Below are 19,366 nucleotides of genomic sequence, written 5' to 3' on the forward strand. Positions count from 1 at the left end.
AAGCAATAATAACTGACCCATAAAATTCATGACTACAATTTATTACAATTGCATTGCATGCCTTCAAACATTTTAACAGGAAACTGCTATGCGAATCTGTTACACAAATGATGCAGATGCAGGATGGAGAACTTCGCTCATAACTTTAAAATGTACATTGCTGAAGCCTATAAAGGATTATAGTTCAGAGAAAAAAGGAACATCTGTGCAAAAAAAGCAACACCACGAATACAAACAGTCATTCTTTGTCATCAGTATGATGTACTGTCATACCAAACAATATCTAAAACAATACAGGTGCTGTACAGCATCAAATAGAAATGTTTACTTGCAAGGAAACAGCAGAACATTTACATAAAAATCCTGAAAACCTGCTTCCCCTTTTTACAAATATTTTCTAAGCCATATGGCTACCCTAAAATGATGAAAGGCAGAAAGCCCAGTAGGGAGAATTAAATATTTCACACACAGCAAATAGAGCTCTCCGAACTGAATGTCAACGGAAGATCCGTTTCATCTCAAATTTGTTTGATGTATGAGAATGCAGCCTTCTCTTCAAATCTTTTTTCACAAGCACAGGGCAGTGATGTTCCTGGGCAGTGTATTTCTACAGGTAAAAAGAAAAAAATAATCCAGCGTTTGTCGCTGGTAACGCCTCAAACATGGGCGATCTGTATTCTTGCGTCATGAGGTGGTGTATAGGCAGGTATACAAAACAATGTTCTTACAAAGACCAAATAAAAATCCTTCATCACGCACAACCTCTAAACTTAAGGAATAATTCACCCTAAAATGAAAACCATTTATTTACCATCTGAGTTTCAAACCCATGACTGTCTCTCCTCTGTCGAACACAAAAGGAGATAGTTAGGTAGAATAGCAAGCTGCTCTTTTTCACACAATGAAAGTGAATGGTGACCAAGTTAAATTTCATTCTATTGTTTAAAGTTATTTTGAAGGCCTTTATGATGCTTTCATTTTTTCACCTTATTTTTCCACCTTTATTGTATGTCCGAACTGAACTTTTCCACACAATGAAGGTGAATGGTGACCACGGCTGTCACCCAAGATTTTCAGGGCAAGATAGTCCATTGAATACAAATAGCGATTTAAATTTAATTGTATAACTTCAAAAGACTTTCAGATAGCACATATACTTTCATGGTGCTTTTTTTGGTCCAAATCCACATTCATTGTATGGAAAATGAACAGCATGAACATTCTTCAAAACTTCTTTTGAATTCCACAGAAGAAAGCCATACAGGTTTGGAAAGACATGAGGATCATGATCATTTTCTTTTTTGAGTGAACAGTACTTTTAAAGTCTGAGGCTACTATAAATACTAAGTATATAGCACAATGGGAAAATGAGAATTCCTGATGGATATCCATGATATTCATAATAAATGCAAATGGACAGTAATGATGATTTTATGTACAGCTTGCTATATATACAAAACCTGCATGCTCTAAAAACCTGGTTTTTCTGTTTCGATACACGTGATATAAATGCTAAAGAAAAGACTTCATTTGGCTTCCATGTGTCCATCCAGTTTTCCAATTCTGGCATCACATCTTCTCCATTCATGATTGAGTTGCTTATTAGAGCTTGACTTTGTCTTCGTCCACAGCTCGATTTCTCATTGTTCCTTTCATTTTGCCTCAGGTAGTAGTATCCATGTTTTTGCCCTCAGTCCTGATTTGTCTCTCTGCCTGTCCATGCTTCAGTAAGTGCTTGATTTCACCTCTGCAGAGTCCATCATCTGTTCAGTTTCTTAATAAGGGGTTCCTCACCAGGGGCTGAAAAGAGGAGGATTTGGCTTCAGGTGCTACACTCCAAAACCTTAGCATTTACCAATTATGTGTCTGAACGTCCACTACATCCTTGAATCAGTGCATAAACATTGACAATACTGTAATTTACGATCTCCAAAATGTATAGGAAACACAAAATACAGAATGTATCCCATTCATGCAGTGTTTTGACATAAGATTACAGTCGACAAAAGTAACAAAACAAAATACAGTCCAAGACACCAGTTCTGGCACATGATGCACACGGCGTATTCACAATGCCATGGCAGCACACATTTACACAGCAATGTTGAGAGATGCTATTCAGCACACGTAAAAACATTTGGGTTATCTAGATGGACAGCAGTATGACTGACAGGTCACAGAGAGAAAATGTGCTTTGATGAACAGCACAGCGCGGCTGTGAATTTCTGCAGTGTTTGCAGATCATAATCTTTGTGCGTGCATGTTATGAAGAAATTCATCGCCGAAAATTCATTTTTTCACCATGTGAATGAGAGGGACTTTTGGTATATGGAAGCTTTCAGATGAAGGACAAACAAAAATTGTAAAATGTGTCAAAGTCTCAGGAAATGCTGCTACTCACCATAATAGTCGTCACAACCACGGTTCTGTTCTCCATGCCAGATGTTTCATTGGGAAGTAAGGCTTGATCCTGGGTCAGAACCAACTTATCAGCATCATTCCAATATCCGATCTGGAGATGGGACAGTGATGAGAATGAGACTCCAGACCCGACAGAGAGCGAGTGAATACATTCAAGCCTGCTCATTTGGGTAAGTGTGTGTAAATGAGCAGAAATAATTTGATGTCTAAATCAGGCTAACTATTCATCCTTTATCTTACACACTGTACATACGATAAAAGTTAATGGGGTCAAAAAAAAAAAAAAAAACCCCAGCTTAAAATACATTTTTAATATCTTATTTTGTGTTTCACAGAAGAAAAAAGTCATATGGGTTTTTGAACTATCATTTTTGGACAAACTATCCTTTAAGACTTTCAGAGAAAATAAACTACCATTCAAAAGTTTGGGGTTAGCTTTTTATTTTTATTTTTAAGAAACATACTTTTATTTCAGCATGGATCAAACGTGGCAGTAAAGACATTTGTCATTTTCCAAAATGTATTTTTTAAATAAATGCAGTTATTTTAAACTTTCATTCATCAAAGAATAAAAAAACTCAACATTGATAATAAATATTTCTTGAGCACCAAATCAGCATACTAGAATGATTTCTGAAGGATCATGTGACACTGAAGACTGGAGTAATGGCTGTTGAAAATAAGCTTTGCCATTTGCCATAAAGTAGTTGATATTTTTAATCAAATAAATGATTTCTTTCAAAAACCTTTGAACGGTAGTTCAAATTTATACTGTAAGTGATTATGTAGATGCTACAGTAAATAGGAATGTTGTTATTTTGGTGGCTTAAGTGTTGCTGTGTGTAACATTTTGCTGTGGGATGAAAAACTGCCATGCAGAATAGACACGAGCAGCGGCGTGTGCCCGTGTCCTTACGAAACCCAGATGAACGGGAGAAAGAAGAGCCAGGCTCCAGCATCCGCCTAAAGCGGGGCTCACGACTGCCTGATAAATGACTGCCAAGCCCTGGCGGCTCGTTCCTGTGCTCCCCTCCTTCTCCTTTTCCCATCACTCTTCCCCCGGTGCACTGCTCAACAGCAGCCAGGAGCCGCCACACTCCATAAAGCACGCCAGAGGCAGAGGGCTCCTCATAACTTTAGAAGGTGTGTGACACGAGGCCTTTTGGTGCGTACATAGCTCTGCTGCTAAAACCACCAGACCATTCAAGGCAGACATTTGTGTATTATTTTAAAAACTGTAAATTTTGCAAACTTCTCAGACAATTTTGTCACAATTTAATAGCATACAATCTATTTAAATTCGCAATATACATTTTTTGTCCAGTTGGGACTTATTTATTAACTTTATTTTTTTTAATACAAATGATCGTTTTGTGTGTGTATCGGACCACGACTCACTCCCAAAACTGAGATGTATCAACGATCTGGCGTCTCGCGTGTTTGGAATCTGCTATTCTGAGCAAAGTAAGATAAAAGACTCATTATGTTTAGCAAAGTTAACTTGTGTTTTGCTTATGCTTGTAAAGGCTGCTTCACAGAGCACGCTCTTGCAATGTTGCCATGTCCACTTATTACAAGCGTTTTTGGGCTTGTTGTTTAAGCTTGGCTCACAAAGCGATCGCGTTTACGAAGTTATTAAAGTGAGCAGTTACAGGTTGTGATATTTCGGTATTATTTTCAGCATACAGCATTTCGATTTATTATGGGCTTGTTCTTGTTCACCATTTTTCTAGCAAGATCTGGCAACAAGAATTAGTCAAGGCTCGTGCTGCTTTCCCTGGGATTTCTTGCACCGAACACAAAGAAGAGAGAAACATCTCAGACAGTTGTTTAGTTTGGTTCCGTACACACTGCATAGAAGTTTTTTACCTGCTTTTTTTGGTGGTTAATTTGGTTGTAGATACTGAAAATTACTGAAGTGTGTGTGTACAGAACAGGATTAAACACTAAAAGGTGAACTGACAACCAAATTTAACTGCAGTGTGTACATGGCCAATGATTCATATGGGTTAAAAGGCATCTAAAATGGCTGTTTTCACCATTTAAAGAGATGCATATACAGTATGCGTGAAATGAGTATGCGTTGAAGTATTGTAAGAGAAACAGAAAGAAAACGCTGACTATAAAATAATAAAGACTCATCAGGGTCTCCTGGGATTGTTCTCACAGAAACAGCTGCATCAAGTGAAGCACAGAGCGTTAAGCACATCGAGAAAGACAATGAATTAGACTGAAATGACACTCGACAGATGTAGAGAGACAGAGCAAAAGCAAAGCATGGTTACACTTTCTCAGAATCAAAGATGAATACAGACAGAAACACCCTAACAAGCACATTTTTAAGTCAGATATACAATATCAAAGTGGACGTATTACAAAAAAAGAAATTTGTCTGCAGTGACCTCTGCAATGCTCACGACAAGAATGACATCTTACCCTTCTGGGGCCGTTACTTTTTAATTCGAAAACATCCATTGTGTAGTTGACTCTGCGCCCGTAGTGGTCGAATTGGACATTTCCTGTTAATCCTTGGAGGCGCACCTGGATTACAGTGATAAACAATGTCATTACAGCTTATCCAACCACTGCAAAGCACCTCGAAACACTTTCATTTACACATTCGCTTACTTTCTTGAACTTTAACATCACTTTCTTCTGGAAGTATTACCCCACATCAGTGTTTCTCAAACGGGGATCCATCTAACATAACCAGAAAATTCTTTGAACTGTGAATAAAAATCTGAAAATCTGAAAACCACTGCAAGCGATACAGAGCCATATCATCAGCGACATTATTCTCTAAATTGTTGAGCTCACATCAGGACTAAGTATAAATATAATAAAGGCTCATATGTTCTGCCCGGACTCTTTTAGTAATGAAAACGTGGGAGAGACAAATTAAAATTTATTTCTTATTAATCTGTGTATAATTAAAAGCAATTAAGCAATTTCCTGCTGATAAAACACTCAAGATTCAGTTATTCATAGTATTTTTTCATGTTTGACATGCACGTCGTGATTACTGACGCATACATAAGCGACAGTATTCATAAAGTACTGTTAATAGCTAGTTTTAATCACTCAGCGAGATAAACAATTGTTTTTTTATACATTGTTTTATGTATATATATATTTGTTTGGGAGGTGGGGTGTTGGGGTCTGAGAACAGTTTGGTGTTACAAAAAGGGGTCCTTGGATTAAAACAAGTTTGAGAAACCCTGCCCTACACAACATCACACTTCTCTCTCTTGCTCTCACTGTTTCACTATCCGTCTGGTTCTCGCTCTCTCCATCCTTATAGTTTCCTTTCCATTTCCCGTGTCATTTTCCACTTTCCATCAGTTCAAATTTGGACATTTCGCATTTTTCAGATCGCCAATTGCTGTTCTGTTCAGCCTTGGCCCTCTATCACCTCACTGCCTTGTTTTTTTCAGAAGACATTTATTTCAGCTGTCTGTATTCCTCCCATGGAAATATTACACAAAGCACTTCTTTCCCATCTAATATAAAGCCTGCATTTGCTCATCTGTGCATGTGACCTGTTTGAGTGTGCGCTCCATGTCGATGCCCTGGTTCCAGGGTGCAGCGGGGTTGGCCAGGCAGTCTCCGGCGTTGCCCCTGCGGGAGATGTCCACCTTCTGTCTGCGAAGGTTCCGGAAGGCTTCTGCCATCACCATCACTCCATCGTACGTCAGAGCGGAAGTGTACTACAGAAATAGAGGGTTATGGAAAGGTCAACATATAATGCTTTAATGGGGTTTTAAGGGTTCAGTTTGTTAACATTAGTTAGTGCATTAGGTATCATGAAATGACAATGCATTTTACAGCATTTATTAATCTAGTTAAGGTTAATCTCTAAATTTAAAGTTAGTTAATCTATAAATAAGTATTATTAATCTTTGTTATTTCCTGTTTGTTCATAAAACATTAAATAATGTTAATTGATCAAATTATTTTAGTGTATGAAAAATGTACCATGAATGAACTATTAGCTTTCGCTGATGTTAACATATAACATTATTGTAAGATGTTACCATATCTACAGTACCATAACATGTATACAAATGTGTAATGGCATATATATATAATATATTATTATCTTAATTTCTACCTTTCAGGATTTTAAATTTGGGGTCAGAAGGATTCAAAAATAAATAAATAAAATATTCAGCAAGGACACATTACATTTATCAAAAGTCACAGTAAAGACATTTATAATGTTTTCTATTTCAAATAAACGCTGTTGTTTTGAACTTTCAAAGAATCCTGAAAAAATATTAAGCAACACTATTTTCAACATTGTTAATAATAATAATTGTTTCTTGAGCACCAAATCAGAATATTAGAATGTTTTCTGAAGGATCATGTGACACTGAAGACTGAAGTAATGATGCTGAAAATTCAGCTCTGCCTTTAAAGAAATATAAAGAAATATTACAAATAAAAAAGTTATTTTAATTTGTAATATTTTACAATACGACAGTTTTTACTGTATTTTTGGTCAAATAAATGCAGCCTTGGTGAGCAGAAGAGACTTAGTTCCTTCAAAAACATTTAAAAGTCTTACCAACAATAAACTTTTTATACATATCCAGGAAAGCGCTTACCTGTCAATTATTTTATTTTATAAAAAATTTAAAAACAAGACTGTAGAATGCTGCGATTGACCAATCAGAATCAAGTATTCATGTGCAATGTAATTTATGAGTGCCTTGCACATTCACTTCAGTGTCTGTACTATAACAAAATGATGTTTATTTAATATTAGTCAGTGAGTCAACGTAATTACATTAGGTTTACACCAATGAAAGCCATTTGTAAGGGTTGAATAACCAAAATGGGGTTAGGTGTCCTCATGAGCAGAGGACAACCAAGGTCCGTGTTTTGCAGCTGCATCAGGGGGGGTAAAAAAAAAGAAAAAAAAAGAGAGCAAGGGACAAACCAAAAACAGAAACACACATGCTTGTCCTTGCACATATTAGGAGCGGGCAGAGCATGTGAAATCAGTGAGCTCTGACACAGTAGTGTTCAGATTCTGGTGGGTGGGAGTGGGGGAGGGCCCGTCAGCTGCAATCGGAGGCTGGCCTGATTGCACCAATAAGTGGCTTGTGCTCTTTCTCTCTGCCTCGCTGAGATAAAACGCCACAGAATGAATCACTGCAGGCAACGCACAGAATTTTAACAAAGGAAACAAACCGCAGCTCTGCACGCGCGTTTGTCCTTTAGAGGCATGGCGCTTCATGCCCTTGTTTTTAGTCTACTGTTGTGTTTATCATTGCTATTTTAGAGAGTATGACGTGGTTTAAGTCAGACGAGGGTCACCTGAGCTGCTCATATACACATGATGTACAATGTTAAAGAAAAAGCACCCCTGTGTGTTCAGACTGTCCTGCTTGCTTTATGGTTGAAAGAAGCCACTCTTGCAGTCCTATGATGGTTTTTGGTATTCCATCAGCATATCTCTAGTGCAAGAGCTGAGACTATTTAGACCGTTACAAACACAATACAAAACACACAGAAAGACCCCTGGGCTACAACTGCATACAAGGAGCAAAAGATGGAATGACAGAGCGAGATAGATATCAAGAGAGAGGTAACAACAAGAGATTGAAGAATGTATTTAAAGAGATAGTTCATCTAACATTTTTAATTCTGTCATTTACTCACCATACATACTCATGTCATTCCAAACCTGCATGCTATTATTCTTCCGAATAAGCACCACCGTTCAAAAGTTTAGGGTCGGTAATTTTTTTTTAATGAATTTAAAAGAAGTCTCTTATGTTCAACAAGGCTGCATTTATTCAATCAAAAATACAGTAAAACAGTAATACAGTTTAAAATATTGAAATAGATTGCAATATTTTTTCAAAGTAATTTATTCCTGTGATAGCAAAGCTGTATTTTCAGCATCATTACTCCAATCTTCAGTGCCACAAGGTCCTTCAGAAATCATTCTAATATGCTAATTAGGTGCTCAAGAAACATTTCAAAGAATGACTTTAACAAAGACACATAAATAATTACAAGATTTTAATTTGAGCGAACTATCCCTTTAAGGCAATGTGTTTATATTTAGTCTACCACAGTTTCATGGTCCAACATTAATTATCAAAGAAGGTGTTAGGTTACTGACTCCCGCAGGACAGAATACTTCCTGTACTGCAATAGGTGCAGTTTAATCACATCGGCTAAAGCCCTAAAACACCTGGATTGATCCCTGGAGAAAGTGTGTCCTCACTAGATGGTGCCTTCAGGACTTTTCCAATCGCCTCAGCAGGAAAGGCTAACAGCTCAGAGATTTTATAAGGTTTTGGGGTGTCGGTCGTGCTGCTGTCTGAGAAGGGCTTATGGGAGTAGCTTGAATTTGGGATGAAAGAGACGGAGCAGCCCAGTCTAAATACCACAGGGCGGTCTGTGAGAGCATATATGTGGATCAGTGTGCGTGTTCACATGGTTGGACCACAGCATCTCATTTGCTAGTCCATGGATGTCGCTCCCCATCATCCTGCTCTTGCTAGCGGTGTGCAGTGAGGAGCAGCCGCCTGTTAAAGCGATGTCCCCTCAGGCCACGCCAAAGGGATTGCCTTTACCGCGCCGCATCACCAGGAGGGGATCAATGTAACCGCCCTCCAAAGAATGTCATCCTCATCAGGCCCCAAGGGGAAAGTGAGTCCCAGTGAAAATGGATCAACAAAAACCTTGCTTTCAGAGCGCAGACATGAACAGGCATATCAAATCACGAGCAGGATTCGGCTGGTGAGACTAGAATGAATAAAAAAGCTTATGATGATGTAGGTGTATAATTTACAATACCGGTTGAGTCGTTTCACAGTGTTTTCTATGTAAGAATGCAGATTATAATACATTGGCACAATTTCTTGAGGTTTCTGTCTTTGAAATTTATTCCAGTTATGGTATAAAATGTGCAATTCATACTTCTTTTGACCACTGTGTATAATGTTATTACATCTTTTGCTCCTTACTCCATCAACCCTTCCTTCCTTCCACCTTTTCATTCATTCATCTTACCATCCATCATCCCCGCCTTTTTCCCATCCATGCAACCACCCTTCCACAAAACCAACCACCCATTCATCCAACCTTCCATTCATTCATCCTTTCTTTCTTCCTTCATCTATCATTCTATCCATCCTTCCTTCCTTGCTTACAACCATCTATCTTTCCTTTCTTCCACCCAATCATCTTTCTTTCCTTCATTCCATCCATCCATCCTCCCTTCCTTCCTTCCTAAACACCCACCCAGCCTTACTTTCTTCCACCCACCACCCCACCTATCAATCCATCCTTTCTTTCGTCATTCCCTCATTTATCATCTATCTATCCTTTCTTCCTTTCTTATATCCATCCTTTCGTCCTTCCTTCCTTCCTACCTCTCACCCTTCCGTCCTCTTCTCTTCCAACTCTTAAGCTTTCCATCTATCCATCCAATTATCCATCCATCCTCCCTTCCTTTCTCTATATTTCTCTCCCTTCCTTCTTTACTTGCGTCCTTCTACCCACCCACCAATCCATTCATCCATCCTTACTTACACCCCCCCCATTCAACACATCCACTAATCCCATCCTTACTTTCTTCCACTTTTCTTCCCTCTCACCCATCCTTCTTTAAATCTTTCTGCCTTACTCAACCATGACAAATGCATATAAAAGCATTGGGTGTGATCATCAGACTCTTTCTGGAGATTTGAGAGTTCTCTCAAAGTGTCTGGAGGGATTCAAATGGGACGTTTATGCATTTATGCAAATGTATCTAGTTTCAAAGTGGTTCCATACTGGACTGGGCCATGCAAGAATACCTTGGGAGGTGCGTCAGAGCCGGGGTACTCGCGCTGGTCCAACTTGTTCCAGCGCTGCATGAGTTTAATAACCATGGGATTGCTGAAGTCCACCAGCTGAAAGCCTGTCACATTGGCTCCCCCATGCATGAAACGCTCCAGATTGATGTCCTTAAAACCCTGCCAGAGCAAAGAAGGGGGAAATAGTAAGAAATACAGATAGAGAGAGAGGGAGGGAGGGAGGGAGGGAGGGAGAGAGAGAGAGAGAGAGAGAGAGAGAGAGCGAGAGAGAGAGAGAGAGAGAGAGAGAGAGAGAGAGAGAGAGAAAGATTATTAAAATGTAGTTGGCAATGCAGCGCTACGATAAGAGAAATTCCACAAACATTCATATCCAGCTCGCCTCTGTGAGCCAATTCCGTGCACAGCCAGAGAGCAGAGAGAGAGAGAGAGCATGCTCTGCAGCTCCCAGCATCATTAAAACACTGTCACAACCGCTCACTGGAATACGAATTAGTCTCTCAAATTGATGTATCTTGCTTAAAGAAAAGCGAGGATTAAGAAAGAAGAAGAATGAGGGAGGGCAGGAGACAGCAAGGCCAAGACAACTAGAGAGAGAGAGAGAGAGAGAGAGAGAGAGAGAGAGAGAGAGAGAGAAAGAGAGACCAGTAGAGTGGAATATGTAGAAAGTAAGAGATAAAGCAGAATATGAAAGGCAGACAAGCTGACAGGGAGAATAAGGCGATAAAGGAATAACATTTAGCTCACCAAATTTGCCATGATGTAATGGTAGCCTTTGACATGCTTGCCGACACTCACAATCTGTGGAGATAAACCAGACATTTGTAGTGTGAGGGCAAATTCTAAAAGCAAATACATTTGTCAGCATTCATCCAGCATATGAATGTACAGCAGCGCTGTAAGCCATTGGGAAAGCAGAATTCCGCTGTTATTAATTATTTCTAATCAAACACGCTGCCTTTTCCAATACCACGCTGAAATTTGATGAATATTAACGCAAACACCAGCTAGAATATCTTAAAATGACTTTGACAGCTACAAAATAAAATATTAAGGGATCAGTTTGTAGGGAATAAAGAAATATGCTTGTCTAATGTGCCATTTCTGCAACAGAGTTACTTGAGGAAATGTGTGTTTTTTTCCCTCAGGACCTTGAGCATATTTAATTCTCTTTAGTGAACAGTATTGAGTACAGTGTTCAGTACAGTGTATAGACCTTCAAAAACATTTTTAACCATTCAGGGTATAGTGTTGCATTACCTTTACCTCTTCCTTACAATTCTCTCTGACTGTGCTTTTTATGTAGCATTGTGCTATTGTTATAATGAAATTTAAAACACACATTTTAAATAAAATAAAATAAAATAAATGTACATCAATAATGTTGTCAAATAATGTTATTATTCAGGAGATTAAAAGAAACACTTTCATACAGGAATTACCATATTTTTGCATCTTACCCATAAGTGAAAATACATATGTCCACTCCAATTATATAAAGTAAAAAAAAAAATTAAACTAAATAAAATAAAACTGAATATAATAGTCAAACCAAAATTTATTCAGACACTTTCAACATTTCTCAGATTATCACAGTTTATTCGCTATAGTTTAGAAAATGGTAATAAAATATGACAAGAACTTAGAGTTATCAAATCAGTTGATATTTCACTAGTTTTGGCCATCCTTTTGTTAGAGATTCACAAATGAATTAGGTTTAATATCTGTCAGCTGTTAAATGTAAGTACACAATTAGATAATACCAATCTAAGTCAACCAATTACCAAGCAATGCTTAATTTTGTTCAGTCTGTGGTGTAAAAAGGTCGCATTAGCAATTAAAGAAAAAAATGCTTAAGCAAAACATGGTCAGGTCAAAGTGTCTGAATTATTTTTGGTCCCAAATTGTCCCACTGTATGAAGAATTTTATATGTTACAGTTTACTTTTATTTTGCTATCCTTACTTACATAAATGAACTATAGTGTCCAGCACCCACTAGTAAAAAAATATCACAAATGATATATGGTGTCTGAATAATTTTTGGTTTGACTATATATATAATGCATGCATCAGAGGGCAAAAGGGAACACTTTATATCGACCTGAAACCATCCCCTTATCTCACCTGTTCCAGCATGTTGTTCAGTCTCTCTGCCTCCAGGTCTATGACAAACGTCTTTTCCTGCCTACGGTCCAGGTCTTCGAGAAGCTGTCTGTAACTGGCATCATTAAAGTTCTCAACACATATAGCGCTGACCTGCCAACCGTTCTGGCCAGCCTTTTCCATGATGGCCTGTAGTATGGAATAACCTATGACAAAAAAGGGACAGTGAGGCATTTGATCAGCATGTGCATCAAACCACCGAAGGCTTGAACCGTTGAGCCACGGCTCCAATTTATCTGAAAGAATGTGATTTGTGGCATTGTCAGTGAGTCATTCCTGCACCAGTGCGATGTGAGCGATCACGTGGCACAGATCGTAGGGCTCTGATACCAACCTCCTGTCCTTTCATGCAGACTCATTTTAGGCCTCAGTTCCAATCAATGGAAGCTTACAGTCCCAGAAGCCTCAACAGTACTCAGAGAAATGGACAAAAACACCCTTCTTCATGGAACTAATCTCCTGCATCCTTAAAATAGAAGCCAACATCATGCAGGCGTGCCGGTAAAATTGGAAGTCAGAAAGAGCAGATTTTTGTCACCTTCTCCAAGGTGTGATTGAGGCTTCTTGAGAGCTCCATTACAGTGCTTGTGATTCCAGCTACAGTCCTCAGTGCTGCTTGTACTAATCAGACAGGGATGGTGTTGGATATGTTAATCTAGCTGTTTGAAATAGGCACTAGGAGCCGCTGAGGCCCACTTGACTCCAAGATGAGCAGATGTCCCTGTAAAACGGACCCTTATGGTCACAATCAGAATTTGGCAACGCAGCTCACTCGGTTCCACTATTTAATAGATTAACCTGTGCTTGATCTGGCAACTCTTTAGCTCATTCGGGTGTTTGTAGCCTAAATGTTAAATGGGGAGGTATTTATGTTAGTATATGGGTCTATCACAGATGACAAAAATCTTATTTTTTAATGTAACCCAAGCATGCTGCACAAGCGAAGCCAAAACGTCTCAATCACCCCCCCCCCCCCGGTGACTGGTCCTAGTATAGGTCATAAACCCCGCCTCCCCGCATTATTCAACGGGACTTGAGACCAACTAAACCAGGGGTGCCCAATCCTGCTCCTGCCGATCGACTGTCCGGCACAGTTCATCTCCAACCCTAATCAAACACACCTGAAGCAACAAATTAAGGTCTTCAGGATCACATGAAAATTAAAGGCAGGTGTGTTTGATTAGGGTTGGAGATGAACTGTGCAGGACAGTCGATCGGCAGGAGCAGGGTTGGGCACCCCTGAACTAAACAATTTAATTACACTTCAAATATCTTTTTTCCGAAGGTGGTTTCTGTCATTTACTGTCGTTTTTATCACGCTGATGTAAATGTAAGAGTTTATTTTTAAAATAAGTTTGTTTTTAGTTAGTTATTTGATGCTATAAAAACGGTGGTGTGACGTCATGATTGACAGCTGTGATTGACAGGTTCTCTGAGCGAAGTAGTCACTGAAGCAACAACAGACTTTTTTTCGGGATCTTCGGAGGACTGAGGAGCTTTAAATTTAATATCTAAATTTCTATAATTAATTATTTCACACCGAGAGTGAGGGCGGGGCCTTGATTTCGCGGCTTTACTTCCTGCTCACCACTGCGCAGGTCTGGTCCCGAAATCGCTACTGCGCAGACTCAAGCCCCAAGATGTCAGCGCCATATCGGGACACTGGCGGCTTCACTTCTCACCAATGGAAGAGAGCAAAGGGTCGTCGCCCATATTTTTTTACAGTCTATGATCTAACCCAGTAAAATGTTTAAATGTTTCCTTACCCCTATATACATTTTCACACATCTCAAAGTGATAGTTTACCCAAAAATTGTAATTATGTCAAAATGTATTCACCCTCACATTGTTTCAAACCTGCATGACTTTCCATATTCTGTGGAACACCAAATAAGATCATTTGAAAAAGTCTAAAAAGTGTTTTTTCCCTTCTTTTTCTTCAATTCAGTGTTATTTTGGGCCAAACTGACTTTCATTGAATAGACAAAAACACAAAAATGTTTTGTTTTTTAAATATGTATCTTTGTTTTGCATTCTGCAGAAGAAAGAAAGAAATACAGGTTAGGAATGACATGAGGGTGAGTAAATGATGAGAGAATGAATCATTATTTTAATAGGTAAAAAGTATATTTGCAAATTTTATGAAATGCATTAGTTGCATTACAACCTGAACTAACAAACAAACAAATAAATATATTTATAATAATAATATATATATAAAATTGTATTTATTTCAGAAATTAAAAACATGCACCTTTAATGCAAAAAAAAAAAAAAAAGGGGGGCACTAGGACGTGTTAAAACTGTGTATTTAATCCATTCATGCAACTGGCAGATGCTTTTATCCATAGCATTTCAAGGTATGCGTTTTATCGGCATTTGTGAAAATCAAATCCACAACCCTGTTTGCAGCATCATGCTTGTACCATGAACATTATGCATTAAATGCTGGTTGAGCAACCATGGTGTTTACCAATGCCCTGATGCTCTCGGGACACGTGTAACACAAATAGTCATGAATTAACATATCAAAGCACTGTACATGATGGCTGATGTGGACATTTTAACATGCCAGTGTGTTAAACAAACCGCAATCAGTCAAGTAGCCTGATTACATACACATTCACAAGCAACACACTAAACCTGCTCTGCACTCAATATCTGCAGACACCTGCAGTATCGACCACGAACTCGGAGCTAAAATTCATCTGCCATCTATTTCAAATCTCAGCCTCTGCTGCTAATAATTCAAGCCCCCAGTGAAGAATCGAGCTCTGATTAATAGCTGATAAATCAGTAGCTTGGGGTGTCATGTGCATATGTGAAATATCCATGAGTGTGCAAGAACCAACGAGATCCAAAATCAGCTGCCAGCGTCCACCCTTCCCCCCTCATCTTCCATCCAGCCCAGCAGGGGGAAGCAGCCGTGTGTGTGTGTGTGTGTGTATGTGTGTGTGTGTGTGTGTGTGTGTGTGTGTGTGTGTGTGTGTGTGTGTGTGTGTGCACATATGGGGTAGGCATAGACAGAGAGAGAAGAGAAGGACAACAGACCATGAAAATGTAGTGAAGTGCCAACCTTTTACACTAAACCATTCATCATGTCCACATCCCAGTCAGATTGTATCTGCTCAGAAGCTCTCACAGCAGACTGAATCTAAAACAACTCAGCCAGTAGTCTAAACAAGGACCATCAGGACTAATCTGTGCTTTTCAAGACCACAAAAGCACTAATATTGGCCAACCAGATTAAATTGATAATCTGAATGTCTTTTCTGACAGTTGTCGCAATCATTTCAGAAGTGACAGGGGCAGTGACCAAGTTTTGGAAAATCATTTTTTCTTTTTCTTAAAGGAATAGTTCACCCCAAAAGTAACTGAATAATCCATATTACATTATATAATCACTCCAGTACTTTTCAAACACCTTCATCTATCAGTCTTGGGTTTATGCCTCACTCAGATGTACCCTTTTATAAATATAGTTCTCTGTCTCTAAATTATGTCTGAATAAGCTGTTATAAAGTTATAAACTGTTTTCAATGCTTGCCATTTTTAAACACTGAAAATATAAATGATTATTAATTTATATGTATATTATATTTATAAAAAATAAATAAAAAACACATAAGAATAACAAAATTGTTAATAATAATATTAATTTACAATAATAAATTATTGTTAATATTAATACTAATAAAATAATAATATATTATTATTATTATTATAATAATAATAAATATATGTATTTGTTTGTTAGTTCAGGACAGGTTTTAATATGTGTGTGTGTGTGTGTGTACAATTATTTATAAATAAGAATAACAATACTACTTTTTTAATTATTATTATTACAAACAACAACAATGTATTAATAATAATAATCTAAATAATAATAATAATAAATGTTTGGCTTCTTTTATAATATTGCTGTTGCTGCAATAGTGCAATAAGCCTCTCAAGGCTGTGCTTTACAGTAAGTATCACCAATAACTTGAACGGAATGTATTTTTCGAGATGACACAAAATCTATTTTAAACATGTTTTTAAAAGAAATAAAGTATATGGATGTGTGGAGGAGGACATAAACTGCAATCTGCAGTTGGTCCATCCTCCAACTATGGATTTTACAGTGTTTACAGGCACAACATAAAAGTGGATGGGTAAACATGATTAAGGCCTATCTTTAAAAAAAAATCACTGTAACGTTGAGTCTCTCTTGTGGCTTTATTGCTTTATGTAAAAAAGTGCCTTATTTACTGTATAAACACTTGATGAAGTAGATACAAGGATCTTGAATGCTCTGATTTTGCTAACATAAAAATAAAAAAACTTGATTTAGCTCACCATATGGAAACTTTGCAAATAAGTGGCATATGGGATGTGAAAGAAAAAAAACATGCCCGTGGCAGATGTGAGAGGACCAATCATAGAAACTCCAAGAAATCTGCATGTCAGGAACATCCGTGATATGACAGAGAACAGCGCATCTTATACTTGCACGGGACAACACAGATCAGTTGTGTTATTTATAGGATATTTTGCAATGAGCCCTTATGAATTACAGTCTCAGATGACAGTAGGAAATTGTGCTCATCTTTCAAAGGAAGTCTGGGCATGCATTTCAGAAGTGTGTCAGACCTAAAGCCACAGCTCACCTCCGAGGCTCCTGGGATAGTCTCAGTCTAACACAGCAGAACAAGACGAGAAAAGAAAAGACATTGATGGAGAGGATAGGGGAGAGAGACATGCAAGCAAAAAAGAGAGTGGCTGTTTCTGGCCAACAAACTGCTCATAAGAGTATCTGTGAGTTTAAGACCTGGCCCCATCTCCAGAGAATAAGGCTCTCTTTTAATAACAAGCTCCCTGGAAATAAAATTCTGATCATTCCTAGTCACCTGACTCCATGAGACAACCAATAATGTAGTAGTTACATTGATTTAGGTGAAAAATGCTCTTCAACATAACTGACATCTTCTACATTTACATTGCATATCCAAAATCATTGGATACATCCACACATTGATCCAAACCTGCATGACTCTCTTTCTTCTGTGAAACATAAAAGGTTTCATAAAATGGATTCATATTACTTAAACACTAAATTCCAAGTTCTCTGAAGTCATATGACATCTTTTTGTGAGGAACAGGCCAACATTTTCTTTAAAAAAAATCTTGCCCTAGATGTTTTTATAAAGTTCAAGACAGTTAATTAGAGAACTAGCAATGCCTAATTCAAGAAAAGAAAAATCATTCTTTTGAGTCATATCTTTTTAATGAATCATTTACTCCAGTTCTGAATGAATCCTCAATGATTCTGTTCTCAAATTCAACTTGGACAGACACTGACTCACTTATCCGTTCGCAACAACTAACAGCTGTTGGAGAGGAAGATTATCAGTGAATAAGTCCTTACATTTCGGTTTGTTCATCACATATGTTATTGTATGGAATTAGAAGACTTTGAATATAGTGCATGATTCATATGGACCACTTTTATGATAACTTTACAATGCTTTTGAATCCCATTTAAAACTTGAAATCTCCAGTTCATTGTAACTGCATGAAAAAAGTGACCAGTTTGATTTGTAAACCAGATCAACTGGTTCATTAAAAGAACTGACTTAAAATAACGATTTGGTCTCAAAACTGATTGAAGTATGGCTCACTAAATAAAAAAAAATAAAAAAATTCAGTCTGTTGTATATAAAATTTGTATAGCTTCAGACTTGTATGGTGCTTTATATAGTGCTTTTTGTCCTTTTTGGACCTTGACAGACGTTTTCACTTTGTATGAACCGCTGCTGTATGTAAAATAGGTCTGTGAAGATTCTTTAAAATGTATCTTAATGTGTTTCATAGAAGATAGAAAGTCATGCAAGATTGGAACAACATGAGATTAGCATATTCATTTTTGGGAAAACTATTCCTTCAAGACATTATGCAGAATATTAGTATATACACCTAGTAAACACTGGCACTTAATAACATTTCTCTGATCTAACTAGCAAATGGTCATGTGTATTAGCATGAGTGGGTGTGTTTCTGAGCTTTTTGTTGTCTTACCCCTGTCGGTATCGTAGAGAAAGACGAAGCGATTCCATTCGTAGTGGTCTAGCAGGCTGAGAAGGGCTCCCCGTATGGATGGCCGCAGCTGTAAGACAAACTGGCTCTCGCCCTCGGTGGGGAAACTGGGCGTGATGAGGGAGATGTGCAGTGCGCCACAGAAGGAAGTTAGCGTGTGAACCGACCTCTTGTCGTACAGTCCGAAAATGGCGAACACGCCCCGTGAGTACTGCGAGCAGACTGCAAAGCACAACAAAGAGGAAGAGAAAGAGAGTGAGATGCTTAAAACATTAATTACACAAAACCTGAGGGAGTACTGAACATTTAATTGACTTTAGAGCATTAGGACCCAGCTGATGTTAGTGTTCTGGTACAGGGCTTTTCCGTGGGTGTTTGAAACATTAATGAAACAGCCTGGGAGACCCTGCCACCACCTGAACAAGTACATTTATTGTCTACATGAATTCTATTACCAGGTCAGCTCATTTGTGCATCATAGTTTTGTATGTTACACAAGAATGACAAATTAAGAAAACAAAATACAAAAGCCATTTTTTAACATAAGGAGGGAAATGATATCTGGAGAAAGTTATTTGTTAGCATTTTGCCTCATCTCAATCTCAAATGCAGTTTCTCAGCTGGCATAGAAGCCCTGGCAGTTTGTGATTTGAAATCTGCTATATTTATTAGGACAATAAGTCCAAGGTTATTTTTGAACCAATCACATGAGCTGAAATTATCTTGTGAGTAATTACTCTGGGGTAATTAATGACAACACTGATTATATTAATTAGATATTAAAAACCTGGCCAATACAATAACCCAATAATTATTTTCATCTTATAGCTGACAACCAGTAACGGCCAATATTCAAATTCTATACTTTTTTAATAAGTACAATAAA

At 38.0% G+C, this 19,366-nt stretch overlaps 1 protein-coding gene across 9 annotated transcripts in view; it reads right to left on the reverse strand.

Moving 5' to 3' along the window:
- Positions 1-19,366, reverse strand: part of gria4b (glutamate receptor, ionotropic, AMPA 4b) — a 94,237-nt gene that overhangs the window by 21,881 nt on the left and 52,990 nt on the right. For 7 of the 9 annotated variants that reach the window (XR_014199017.1, XM_082142090.1, XM_082142088.1 and 4 more), the window contains exons 3-9: positions 18,463-18,702; positions 12,364-12,548; positions 10,986-11,039; positions 10,242-10,400; positions 5,961-6,128; positions 4,858-4,962; positions 2,402-2,512 (exon numbers count right to left, since the gene is read on the reverse strand). Coding sequence is in view for 8 of the 9 variants with exons in the window: in XM_082142090.1 (XP_081998216.1) it covers positions 2,402-2,512; positions 4,858-4,962; positions 5,961-6,128; positions 10,242-10,400; positions 10,986-11,039; positions 12,364-12,548; positions 18,463-18,702 (1,022 nt within the window). In the remaining variant the exon portion in view is untranslated. Of the gene's footprint in view, positions 1-24; positions 1,801-2,401; positions 2,513-4,857; positions 4,963-5,960; positions 6,129-10,241; positions 10,401-10,985; positions 11,040-12,363; positions 12,549-12,736; positions 12,829-18,462; positions 18,703-19,366 lie in introns of those variants that run through there. The other 2 variants (XM_082142095.1, XM_082142094.1) reach the window with 2 other exon arrangements.

This window comes from Leuciscus leuciscus (genome assembly GCF_965113295.1).
Source record: "Leuciscus leuciscus genome assembly, chromosome: 16".
NCBI classification, from domain to species: Eukaryota; Metazoa; Chordata; class Actinopteri; order Cypriniformes; family Leuciscidae; genus Leuciscus; species Leuciscus leuciscus.